Here is a 13,610-nt window from a genome sequence, read left to right as displayed (position 1 = left end):
CCTAGGAGATGACACTTTACAATTTTGTCACAAACTTGGGACGGAAATAAAGAGTTGTGTAAAAACATTACATTACGTTACAGCACTTTACAATTTTATCGCAAACTTAAAATAAAAAATAAAGGGTTGTGTAAAAACAAATAATCACATTTCGTTTTCCTCAAAAAAAAAAATCACATTTCGTTAGAGATTTCGTCTCGAATGTGCAACAAACGATAATATTTCATTCCCTGCGAATTGCGACAACACAAATTATGACGAAAGTAAATTGTCGCAATTCAGTCCCATATTTTAGCTGGGACGGAAGTTTACACCATTGTGCGACTGAATTTTCCGACCCAGATAGAGTATTTTGTTGTAGTGAAACACTTTTTTTGAGAAAAACATTAAGTTTGTGGGGATATACAACTATATAAAAGAGATTTTTTATTAAAAAATTATCTATACTTATTTTCTACCACCTCTAAAAAACATACTTTCTGGAAAACCACTCTTAACAACTTTTCATTTGAAGCTATTTATTTATTTTTTTAATTATGATATATGGAAACAATACTCTTTGAAATGATTTTTTTTCTTAAAAAATTTATACTGAACAACCTAAAGGTCATTTGTTACGGATTAAATTAAGAATGATATTGACATTCAATAATTTAATTTCTTAAATGATTTTAGGAAAGTGATTTTATTTTACAAGGTCTTTGCCGCATCAGTTTTGCATCTGCTTTTTGCAAATACTCGAAACCCTAATCTTTGCGTTTCCACCCACACTTCACGTCACGTTCCTTCCATTCCCTTTAATTTTCACGTTATTAATAAGAAGTTTGAGAAATCTATGGCTCCAACTATTCTGAAGTTTTTTCGTAAGAAAAAAAAAACTATTCAGAAGTTTGAGAAATCGATGGCTCCAACGAATGAAAAGGTTAGTATCTATGTTCCAGATGACATCACGTTCTCCATTTTGTCAAAACTACCTTTGAAATCTGTAATTCGGTTTACTTGTGTATGCAAATCGTGGACTCTTTTGTTTGAAAACTCTTATTTCCTGAACATGTTTTACAAAACTATGGTTTCCAAATATCATTCATTGAACCATGAAGCTTCTCTCCTTGTAAACCAATATGAGAACACTGGTCAACGGAAGTTGTATGTGCTTTCTGGTGAAAGATTTGAGGATAAAGTGCAATTGAATTGGCCATGTTGTTTTAACCAAAACTACTACTATGGTTATCGTGATATTTTAGGTTTTGCGGTTAATGGCACTCTGTGTATCGACCATCATACAACTATTGTATTATGGAATCCAGCTACCGAGGAATTTAATATTGTTCCTCAGAATAATGCTAGATTCAAAAACCGCTTTATTATTCATGGATTTGGTTATGATGAAATTAGAGATGACTATAAGATCATTCAGCGTGTTGAGTATATGGGAGATTATTTGCAAGTGGAACCTTTTGTGCCATATTGGGACATATATAGTCTAAAAAGTAATTCTTGGAAAAAACTTTATGTTGATATGCAAAATTGTTATTGGAGGTCGGTAGGTGTTTGGGTTTACTTGAATGGGGTGTGCCATTGGTGGGGGGAAAAAAATAGCGAATCATACGTGGTATCATTTAACTTGAGCAATGAAATTCCTCTTACCACTCTCATACCCGTAGATTTGCATGATTTAGGATGGGTCGATAGACACTTGGAGCTGTTCAATGGGCATGTTGCTATGATCTCAAATTGTGTAAAGACCACTTCGTTCCACATATCAATATCAATATTGGGTGAGCTTGGTGTCAAGGAATCATGGACTAAGCTCTTCGATGTTGGACCCTTATCTGACATCAACCATCCTATTGATCTTATCGGAGCATGGAAGAAGGGCGATATACTTTTCAGAAATGATGATAATGAATTAGCTTGCCTTGATTTAACTACTGGAGCAATTGAAAAAATTGGTGTTAAAACAGGTTCTCAGGTAATAACTTATACAAAAACATTCTTATGATTGGAGGAATAAATAAATATTTGTTTTGTGGCCTAGGTTTTGGCTTTCAAGATTTATGACCACAGTGATTAGAATTTAATATTTTATTATCAAGTCAATTGTTTTGGTTCTATGGCATGTGCAGGTATTGTTTTAGTTTTTATTGTTTTGATTTCTATTTCGATTGGATGAGTGATCTCTACACTATATATATTGAATGTTCCTAAATATATTGGTTTGAATATAAAATATATCATATTCCCTCCTTGTTTCTAAATTCTTCGGTATTTGAACAGCTACTAATCATAGTTGATTTATATTTTGACTTGCGTCAAATATGGTAATGATTTATATTCTAATACTTCGAATTAACTTATTTTTGTGAAGATACTTGTATTTTGGAGTATTGTGAAGATTCACATTTGTAATTTTTTTTTTTGTTTTTTTTGCTGCTATGACATTTTAGTTCAAAATTTGTCAACCCAATCAAGGATATGTTTATTAATTTTGTGCAGATAGCAATTCTTGTTACCCGTACTGGTGTAAGTTTCTCTAAGCTTCCACATTATTTTCATTCATTTCTTTTGCTATGTCAATTTTATATGCAAAATGTGTTGATATTTCTCTGTATAATTAAATCTGCAACATATCAATGTCTCTTCAATAAGAGATCATGTGTTCATGGGCAAAAGTTATGGTGCATATGCCATTTCCTTATGCACCGTGCATAAACACTTCACAACCATCAGATTTGATCGCACTCTCACAATCTGATCGCTCCATTGCTCTTCGACGCTGCTGCAACCACCACTTCCCCTGCTCCGCCGATTCAAATTCCGTCCCCGGCGGTGAATCTCTCCGTCGACAGACATCGAAGTAGAACGTGAAAACAAGATCTTGCCGCCACACCTTCAAACCGAATAAAACGAGATTGGGAAAGACCACCTCAGCCATCCAGTTGTTCCGCCGACGTCATCGCTGCCAGATCTTGAGTTTGAGAGATACACGAAGGTGAGAGAGACGGTGAGGTGTGAGCTTGAGAGTAACGACAACCTGAGTGAGAGAAACGACGGCGAGAGTGAGGAAGAAGGTGGTTGCCGGATTTGAGAAGGAGATGGGTAAGAGGTGGAAGATTGAGAAACGACGGCAGTTTCGTAACGGTTCTATTTTCAATTGCACCCTGCTGGATCAAAGAAAACCATTAAGCATATCTAATGGTTTTGGAGTACAACTCACAGAAACCATTTCCACAGCAAAATGGTTTTGGAGTCCAACTCACAGAAACATTTCCACTGCAAAATGGTTTTGGAGTCCAACTCACAGAAACCATTTCCATTGCAAAATGGTTAATGTGCTGGGACTTATGCACGGTGCATAAGGATTTCCTTATGCACCATAACCGCTCCCGTGTTCATGTGGGTTCTTCGGCAGCAAGTACTTTATTTATGTGGGTGGATCATATAACCATTTCTTAAAACAGATACCAAATAAGTTTTATATATATATATATATATATATATATATATATATATATATATATATATATATATATATATATATATATATATATATAGGGGAAAAACCTACTTTCTTACGATTACGAGGTTCATTCGAATATGAAATCCAATCTTGGAAATACAGTATCCCACTCTTTTTTGCTACTCAAGGTTTCGATACATTTCGAAATAGAGAAATTTCTAGTGGAGCAGGTGCTATATATATATAGTGAGAATGGTATTTTCACGTGTGAATATAAGAATGATATTTCACACAAGTTATTTTATAAGTGACTTCTTCCTATTCCATTTCTCCTATTAATCGTTTCAAACTAATCACTTTTACATGTCTATTCTTATTTTACAACGAATGTATTTAAAATTACTAGAATTGAGCAAATTCACGATGAATTTAATCTTTTTTAAGTATAAAATGAAATAGCCATTTGTGATACAATCCAAGGAGCCGTTCTCTTAACAAACAGGATTGGTGTTGCCAAAAATTGTCTAAAGTTTAACCAACCAAAAAATAAGGTTGACAATGAATCGAACCAACTAAAATTTATGTTTAAGATTTACTCAATAATTTTTTTAATTAAATTTGGTTAATTATCCAAACTTTGTCTAGTATGATCTGAATCTAAATGTTACGTCAACCGCCCTAAAAGTTAACAACACTATATATGTCTTACAATCAAGGTTAGCATCTCATTCTCCATAAAATCACACCCAACCTTAATATCCCGAACATGATACTCAAACAATGATGGTTCCAAAACAGCATACACATGATTAGTACTACTATTCCCATATGTGCTACAATGACTCGTGTCCACCTTAACGTACCGTGGATCTTTTATTGGATTAGAACAATTGAAATATGCTATTCTCGAGGGATTTATTGGATCCAGAATTATCAAAACTTCGATCATATAAAAAGTACAATTTTAATGAAAGAGCAATTAGTGTCAACCACTGCACCCGCGTCACTTAATGAAATTTTAAATCTCTTGTAATCTATGTGTTGTACATAGTATTTCCCGGATAACATGGTTAATGATGGACCGTTTTCGTTGCAATCTAATTCATACCTCGTGTCCCTGCAATGATTTGGATCGGTTTTGAGACGAAATAGATATGTTATGTTGTGAATTTTTCCGCATGTGAAGTTGGGCATTGTTGGTGATGCTTAGCTATACAATTTTGATGGAATAGGAAAAGTATTGAAGCAAATATTAATACCAGTGTTTGTAAATATGATGAAGAAAATGGAGCTTGTTTCTTCATCATTCAAGTCTTCAAGAAGGAACCCTTCACGAGCTTTGTTTTTGCTTTCTCATTGTTGACTTTTTTTCTTCTTTCTTTCCAACCATATCTATATTGAATTTCGTTCCTTCAAAAAAAAAAAAATCTATATTAAATTTTGCAAGTTGCTATATGATAGTAACATCATACTACTTCTATCGTTTCAAAATAAATGTCGTTTAATGTTCTTACACATCTTGGTGTTTTTTCTACTATCATAAATGTAAAGTAAAAATAATGTTTTGTGTGTAATGTATATACAGGTACAATAAAAAAGATGTAATTAGTTGATCTGTTAATCCTCATCTGCATTGACTTACGGAAGTTTAATGGAAAGACATAATTGAAAATTATAAAATTGTTTAAGGATTGATTACACATTTTAATAAAAACTACGCAAAAGTAAAAAAGATTAGGATTTTTTTTTTTTCGGTACAAAAAGATTAGGATTTTGATTTCTCAGAAAAGGTTAATTAGTTGCTTATAAAATTGTCTCGCTTTCTGTTATTTTTCTTTGTCGTTTTATTTTTAGGTAATGTAGGTTAAATTGGCTTAAAGAAAAGGTAAAAGGTTTTTCTGAAAAAAAAAACAAAAGGTAAAGATTAAAATATTAAGGTAAAGGTTAAAAAACAAGGCCTTTGCCGCATCAGTTCTGCATCTGCTTTATGCAAATACTCGAAACCCTAAATCTTTGCGTTTCCACCCACACTTCACGTCACGTTCCTTCAATTCCCTTTAATTTTCACGTTATTGATCAGAAGTTTGAGAAATCTATGGCTCCCACTATTCTGAAGTTTTTTCGTAAGAAAAAAAAAAAAACTATTCAGAAGTTTGAGAAATCTATAGCTCCAACAAATGAAAAGGTTAGTATCTATGTTCCAGATGACATCACGTTCTCCATTTTGTCAAAACTACCTTTGAAATCTGTAAATCGGTTTACTTGTGTATGCAAATCGTGGACTCTTTTGTTTGAAAACTCTTATTTCATGAACATGTTTATAAAAAATATGGCTTTGAAATATCATTCATTGAAGGACGAATCGTGTCTCCTCCTAAACCATTTTGAGATATCCGATGGTGAGTGGAAGTTGTATTCACTTTCTGGTGAGAGATTTGATAAGAAAGTGCCACTGAAATGGCCAAGTATTTTTAACCAAAACTACAACCATTACTATTGTCTCCGTGATATTTTAGGTTATGCTATTGATGGCACTCTTTGTATCGACCATCATTCAACTATTGTATTGTGGAATCCTGCCACCGAGGACTTAAATATTGTTCCTAAGAACAAGTCAAGATTTAATGATGAATTCATAACTGATTTTATTATTCATGGATTTGGTTATGATCAAATTAAAGATGACTATAAAATCATTCACTATGTTGAGTACATTGGACATTATTTCAATGCAGCACCGCCCGGCCCTTATTGGGACATATATAGTCTAAGGCGTAACTCTTGGAAAAAACTTCATGTTGATATGCGAAGGTGTTATCGGAGGTCGAAAGGTGTCTGGGTTTACTTGAATGGGGTGCCATTGGTGGGGGGCAACAAATAGTGAATCATATGTGGTATCATTTAACTTGAGCAATGAAGTACCTATTACCACGTTCTTACCCTTAGATTTGCATAATTTAAGATGGATATATAGACGCTTGGATCTATTAAATGGACATGTTACTATGATATCAAGCTATGCAACGACCGGTACTTCTTACCATATATCAATATCAATTTTGGGTGAGTTCGGTGTGAAGGAATCATGGACTAAGCTCTTTGATGTTGGACCCTTATCCGACGTTGAGTATCCTATTGGAGTATGTAAGATGGGCAATATATTCTTCGTAAACGATGACTATGAATTATCTTGTCTTGATTTAACTACTGGGATAATTGAAGAAATTGGTGTTAACGAAGGTACTCAGGCAGTAGTTTATGATAAAAGCTTTCTTCCGATTGGTGGAATAAATAATTAGTTGCTTTTTGGCCTAAGTTTCAAGTTTTGGCTCTCAAGGTTTATGAGCATAGTTATTTGTTATTAGGATTTAACATTTTATTATCAAGTTAAATGTTTTGTTTCTCTTTATGCAATTCGAATTGTCCATTGCCTATGTTATATTTATTATCAAGTACTCCCTCCGGTCACTATTATAAGCAAATTTCTACTTTTTAGATTCATTCAATAAATGATGTATGTGGTCTATATTGTAGACCACATACATCATTTATTGAATGAACCTAAAAAGTCAAAATTTGCTTATAATAGTGATCGGAGGGAGTATAAGAGAAATCTTAATTTCTTTGGCATATGCTAGTAATGTTTTATTTTTTATTGTTCTGATTTCTATTTCGTTTGCATGAATGATCTCTTATCTATATATATTGAATGTTCATCTCTATATTTATATATTGAATGTACAATCTATATGGGGCTAAATTGAATAGGCAAACGTACCAATACACTTTCCCTTAAGTCAACCTCTAATAATGTTGATATGGATCCTTTAATTGAAATGTCACTTTTTTATTGGTCAAACCTTTGGGAGTACCGAAACACTCAATTTTGTTTGGAGTACCGTAGAATTTAGAAATTGCCATTTGAAAAGGCAAGTCCCCTTACAAGACGTACAACCTCAATAAAAGACTGTGCCCCAACTACAAGCACAAGGCTGCCACAGCACAACTGAAAGCCTACAACTATACCAAGAACACGCCTACGTCTCACTTCTCTCCGGCTTCATTGAACTCCAATGAACAATTTCTGGATTTGGGATGGCCAACAAGGGAACACGATGTGTCGTTGTAGTTGGGTTATGGTAGTCAGGTACAATCAACTACAAATAATAATGACGAAGACCAACATGACCCTCAAGTAAATCGTGGAAGAAATCGTAGAAGACGAGGGTGTGGGACATCAGGGCATTTATAATAATTGTAGATTTTATGGTAATTTTATTTGTTGTATAACTTTTATTAGTTTATTAAAATTAAGTTATTTTTATTATTTTTCTCATTTTATGCATGCAAGAGCTGAAATCAATGCAGCTAAAAATTTGTCCTTATTATACCACTCTACTTGGAGTTGTGGGGTATTTAAAATTTTTAAAACAATACCCCAAAAATAGGACGCAAGTCAAGATGGATTCCTATATAAAAATTTTGAAAAAAAAAATAGAAACTATCCCTCTACTTGGAGTAGAGTGGTATAATAAGTCCAAAAATTTCGTAACTTTTGAGGGTACCCCGTAACTCCAAGTAGAGTGGTACCAGAAAATCTGAAAAAGTAGGGCATTTATGCAATTTTTTGAAAAACTAGGGTAGTTTTGGATTTTTTGACAAAAAGTAGGTGATGAGAGTCGTTTTTAGCATCAAACAAGATAAGTATTTTTGTATCGTCTCCACAGGGAATAGTGCGTTATCAATGACAGTTTAACATCAATTATCATTTCAAGTATTAAGAGTACTTGTTTGTTTGAAATGAAATGTAACTAGCTAAACTAATTGCAAAAAGTAAAAGTTAAGATAAATAAGGATTGAAACTTGTTAGGAATAGAGTTCCTTAACCAAGCGTCACACGTAACCTAATGATCCATACGAATTCTAGCTTTATAAACAACATTATCACAATCAATTCTAAACTACCCTTCGTGTCCAAAGTGATATAATTATTTCTAAGTTATTGTTTAAACATTCGTGTCCAAATCCCTTAAACGATAACAAAGTCGATCGGATAACTTAATCGACCGTGTCCAGCCTGATTAAGCATCCGAAAGCATTAAACTCTTGATTATGGTGATTATCACAAGATTAACAAAGTTGTCAAAGAAGTTAACCTGAGATATATTGCTACTCTAGCTCTAGATTCAAGAGTTTGTGTCCAAATCATCTTGAATCTTATTGAAAGCATTAACACAAGAATAACTACAATATTGAATATAAATTGCTAGAATCATATATTGCAAGATCAAAAGGATTACATGTTTAGCAAGATCAAGTACCTCTCATCCTAACAAAGAGTGTTTAGCTACACATCATCATGGAAGCCTTGCAAGGATGGATTGAAAAGGAAGGATTCATTACACTTGTGATGTCTCAACAAAGAAATAAAGATCCAACTTCCAAAACCACTATCACTCTATGAAGAACTACCCTATTTTCTCTCTAAAAATATCTAAAGGTGAAAAACTAAGAAGAACTAGAAACCCTAGATATTTCCTAAGATATTTACAAAGAATAGCAAGTGGGCTATTTATAGAATTCCCACTATGCTTGAGCTCGCCTCGCGAGCAGACTTACTCGCCATGGCGAGTTCTGTTTCCTTCACCATTAAGATTCTGCCACGTCACCCTGGGAGGGTCAAACCGCCCTTACTCGCAACGGCGAGTAGATCTGCTCGCCTCGCGAGCAAGAGGGTGCTCACGGCTTTTTGTCTTGAATTTGATGCTCGCCACTGCGAGCTGCTGTGCTCGCCTCGCGAGCTATGTAGCACTTGCGGCCTTTTGCACTTTTCTTGGCTTTTTCATGCTTGCTTAGTGTCTTGAGGTCAAATCCTGCACAATTGGGTAAAGTAAGGCAATTAAAGCGTAATAAGGCAATTATCACTTTTATCTCGGCTTTTCCCTAAATTACTTGCAAAACAAGTAACAAAAGTGCTTAAAATATAACATGAAAATATCACTTCCTAGCACTTATCAGTAGGGCAGAAAAAAAAATCCCAATGGTGATCCATTCTTTTGGTTCTTTTGTGGTTCCCAACGTGACACGTCGTCTTGAAGGAATTCATTCATTTTCAACTCCAATGGTGAACTTTGAAGAACTCATATCAGGTCCCACAATTTTGCCTCACATATTAATATTATATTCATACTTAATTTTATTACAACTAAAAATAGTAGTTTATTTATTTAAAATTAATATTTTTTTTTTGAAGAGGCTAAAATGAATTATATTACCACAACAAAAGGTCCTCCCTAGCACAAGGTATACGTATGTCAGAGAAAGACACCAGAGTCACTGAACAAATATTTACAATGGAAACAAAAAACAGAGACTAAAGAAAGACAATAACTATTAGCTTATTCCCAACATGGTGAAAGGGCTAAGCCATCAACCATGATAGTTGAAAGGAAGAGATGGAAATTTCGCCTTCAACCACATGAACGTCAACGATATTAATATGAAAAAAATAAAATTGAACTTAAATTTTATAACAATAATTGAAAATTAAGATTAAATTCATGATATACGTAATTAAAAACGATTAAAATTAAAATTGTGAATGCAAAAATGAATGCAAAATTTAATTTTTAAGGGAAATTGAGTGCAAAAATTAAAAACTACAAAGAGATAAAATACGATGAGTGTAAATAATCCCAATTTATAACTTGAGAAAACTCCAAATTACAACAACGTTAATTAATACTTGTAAAAAATAACGCTAATTAATTAAAATTGTGAATAGCAGGACAGTGACTCTTTAGTTGCTTTAATATTTTTTTCTTCAGGTGGAGGTGTGGTCTATTGTCTCTTTTGAGAATGTTTTGGTTATTCATGGGCGGTTTTTGAAATCTAATGAAAAGTTCCATTTATTTAATGTTTACGCTCCATGTGACAATCAGGGTAGGCAGGTGCTGTGGGATGCCTTATCATTGCGCCTTGCTCCTCTGCGTGGTGCTCATGTGTGTGTTTGTGGAGACTTTAATGCGGTTCGGAGTAGGGAAGAAAGGAGAACCATGTCGGAGTCTCGAGGTTTTTCAGATGTTGAACCTTTTAATCAATTTATTGAGAATAATTTTTTGTGTGATTTGCCATTGTGTGGTAGGAATTTTACTTGGTTCAAAGACGATGGTAGGTCGATGAGTTGACTTGATAGATTTCTTCTTTCCGAGGAGTGGTGTTTGAAGTGGCCAAACTGCCTTTAGGTTGCTCAGTTGAGAGGTCTTTCTGATCATTGTGCCTTATTTTTATCGGTCGATGAAGAAAATTGGGGCCCCAAACCTTCTAGATTTTTGAAATGCTGGTCAGATACTAGTGGTTATGCGGATTTTGTTAGAAATAAGTGGAGTTCCTTTCAGATCGATGGTTGGGGTTGTTATGTGCTAAAAGAAAAATTAAAATTGATCAAAGCGGCTCTGAAGGAGTGACATGCTACTTATTCTCAAAATCTTCCTGGGAAGATTGCTTCTCTGAAAGAGCGACTGGCAGTGTTAGATAGTAAAGGGGAAGTTGAGTCTTTGATGGATGCTAAATGTGATGAGATGTTTGGTGTTACAACAGATATTCATTCTCTATCCAGGTTGCATACTAGTATTTCATGGCAACAATCTAGAAACCAGTGGCTTACTGAAGGTGATGCGAACTCCAAGTTTTTTCATTCTGTTATGTCCTATAGACGGCGTCGTAATGCTCTGCGCTCGGTTTTGGTGGACGATGTCGAGATTGCGGTTGTGCAACCAGTTAGCCAAGTTTTTTCATTCTGTTATGTCCTATAGACGGCGTCGTAATGCTCTGCGCTCGGTTTTGGTGGACGATGTCGAGATTGCGGTTGTGCAACCAGTTAGGCACGTGGTCTTTTCGCATTTTGCAAGTCACTTTCAGGCACATAATGTTGATCGACCAAGTGTGGAAAATCTCATGTTCCGGACCTTGTCCGTGTCAGAAGGAGGAGGTCTCATTATTCTTTTTTTGGTTGATGAAATGAAGGTGGCTGTTTGGGATTGTGATAGCTTTAAAAGTCCGGGCCCGGATGGTGTTAATTTTGGTTTCATAAAGGAGTTTTGGATGATTCTAAAAGATGATATTATACGGTTTGTTTCAGAGTTCCACCGTAATGGTAAATTGACTAAAGGTATTATTTCCACGTTCATTGCTCTTATTCCTAAAGTTGATTGCCTGCGTCGTCTCAATGATTTTCGACCCATTTCTCTGGTGGCGAGTTTGTATAAAATTTTGGAAAATTGTTGGCAAATCGTTTGAAAATGGTGATTGGCAGCGTTGTTTCTGAATCTCAAACAGCTTTTGTGCAAAATAGACAGATTCTTGATGGTATTTTGATAGCTAATGGGGTGGTGGATGAGGCTCGCCGTTGTAAGAAGGTTCTTATGTTGTTTAAAGTGGATTTTGAGAAGGCGTATGATTCAGTTAACTGGGGATATTTGGATGCAGTTATGGAACAGATGTCTTTTCCTTCGTTATGAGAAAATGGATCAGATAGTATGTTAGCACAGCCACTGCATCTGTGCTAGTGAATGGCAGTCCTACTAATGAGTTCCAGCTGTTTAGAGGTCTTCGGCAAGGGGATCCTCTATCCCCTTTCTTGTTTCTATTAGCGGCTGATGGACTTAACATTTTGATGAAAGCAATGGTTGATTCTTATTTGTTCCAAGGTTATAAAGTGGGGGCGGCCAACTCTGTGGTTTTGTCTCACCTTCAATTCGCGGATGATACATTGTTACAAGGTGTAAAAAGTTGGGCGAATGTTCAAACTCTTCGTGCTACTCTACTTATTTTTGAATCTATGTCTGGGTTGAAAGTGAATTTTAATAAAAGCATGTTGGTGGGGATTAATATCTCTGATTCTTGGATTTGTGAGGCAGCTTCGGTGTTGAGTTGCAAAGTGGGTAAGGTTCCTTTTTTGTACTTGGGCTTGCCTATTGGGGGTAATCTGCGCGTCTTAGTTTTTGGGACCCTATCGTGAATCGAATTAAAACTAGACTTATGAGTTGGAATAGCCGTTTTCTTTCTTTTGGCGGACGTTTGGTACTTTTAAAATCTGTCTTGACTTCTCTTCCTGTCTATACTCTTTCTTTCTTCAAAGCTCCATCAGGTATAATCTCTTCCCTTGAATCTTTTTTTAATAGTTTGTTTTTTTTTTTTTTTTGGGGGGGGGGGGGGCGGTAGTGAGGATCATAGAAAAATTACTTGGATTGGCTGGAAAACTGTTTGTTCGAAAAAGGAGTATGGCGGTTTGGGGGTGAGACAATTGAAGTAGTTTAATAGTGCTTTGTTAGGTAAATGGTGTTGGCGGATGTTGGTGGACAGAGGTGGTTTGTGGTATAGGGTTTTAATTGCCAGGTATGGCGAATTAGGTGGCAGGTTGGAGGTTGGGGGCCAGAGTGTTTCTTGTTGGTGGAGGGAGGTGAGGCGTATTAGGGATAGGGATAGTGATGGGGAGTGTGGCTGGTTCGATGGCCATGTGGTGAGGAGGGTTGGAAATGGGTCTGATACGTTGTTTTGGTATGATAGGTGGTTAGGGGATGTTCCTTTCTGTGACCGGTTCCGTCTACTGTTTGATTTAACAGAGAGTAAGTTCATGACTATGGCAAACTTGTTCTCTGTTAATTCGGAGCAGTGGGGAGATGTGTGGAGGTGGAGGCGTAGATTGTGGCAGTGGGAGGAGGAGATATTAGGGGAGTGCATGGCTTTACTTCTTGATGTTCTTTTGTTTCCTAATGTTTCAGATAGATGGGTTTGGCTTCCTGCTCCGATGGATATACAGTTCGTGGTGCATATAATTTGCTAACCTCTCAGGAACATTCTGGTGAGGTTTGTGCTTCAGATTTAATGTGGCATAACTAGGTTCCCTTGAAGGTATCGTTTTTTGCGTGGAGACTCTTACGGGATCGTTCACCAACAAAGTCTAATTTGATTGATCGTCGGGTGCTATCGACTGACATGTCCTTATGTGTCGCTGGTTGCGGTCATCCTGAAACGACACAACATTTATTTTTATTGTGAAACACTTTTGGTTTGCTTTGGATTTTGGTGCGTGAGTGGATTGGTTGTTATGGGGTGGATGCTGATATTATTTCCGACCATTTTTTACAGT

The 13,610-nt window shown here is 35.6% G+C and overlaps 2 protein-coding genes and 1 pseudogene across 2 annotated transcripts; all 3 read left to right on the top strand.

Moving 5' to 3' along the window:
• The first annotated feature begins 719 nt into the window (after positions 1 to 719).
• Positions 720 to 2,112, top strand: LOC146954669 (F-box/WD-40 repeat-containing protein 1-like). The gene has a single exon (XM_085701052.1). It carries the CDS (start codon positions 836 to 838, stop codon positions 2,000 to 2,002), a length of 1,167 nt encoding a protein of 388 aa, XP_085557178.1. The 5' UTR covers positions 720 to 835; the 3' UTR covers positions 2,003 to 2,112.
• A 3,443-nt stretch (positions 2,113 to 5,555) lies between these two features.
• Positions 5,556 to 6,900, top strand: LOC146954668 (putative F-box protein At3g16210; annotated as a pseudogene).
• A 5,909-nt stretch (positions 6,901 to 12,809) lies between these two features.
• LOC146954667 (uncharacterized) lies at positions 12,810 to 13,304 on the top strand. Its single transcript, XM_085745553.1, has one exon. The coding sequence runs from the start codon at positions 12,810 to 12,812 to the stop codon at positions 13,302 to 13,304; it is 495 nt and encodes a 164-aa protein (XP_085601679.1).
• The last annotated feature ends 306 nt before the right edge of the window (positions 13,305 to 13,610 follow it).

Source organism: Medicago sativa, chromosome 1 (genome assembly GCF_051527215.1).
Source record: "Medicago sativa cultivar Bolivia chromosome 1, Bolivia_mono, whole genome shotgun sequence".
Classification (NCBI taxonomy): domain Eukaryota; kingdom Viridiplantae; phylum Streptophyta; class Magnoliopsida; order Fabales; family Fabaceae; genus Medicago; species Medicago sativa.
Note: the sequence above shows the minus strand (reverse complement) of the source record. Positions and strands in the feature narration are given on the sequence as shown.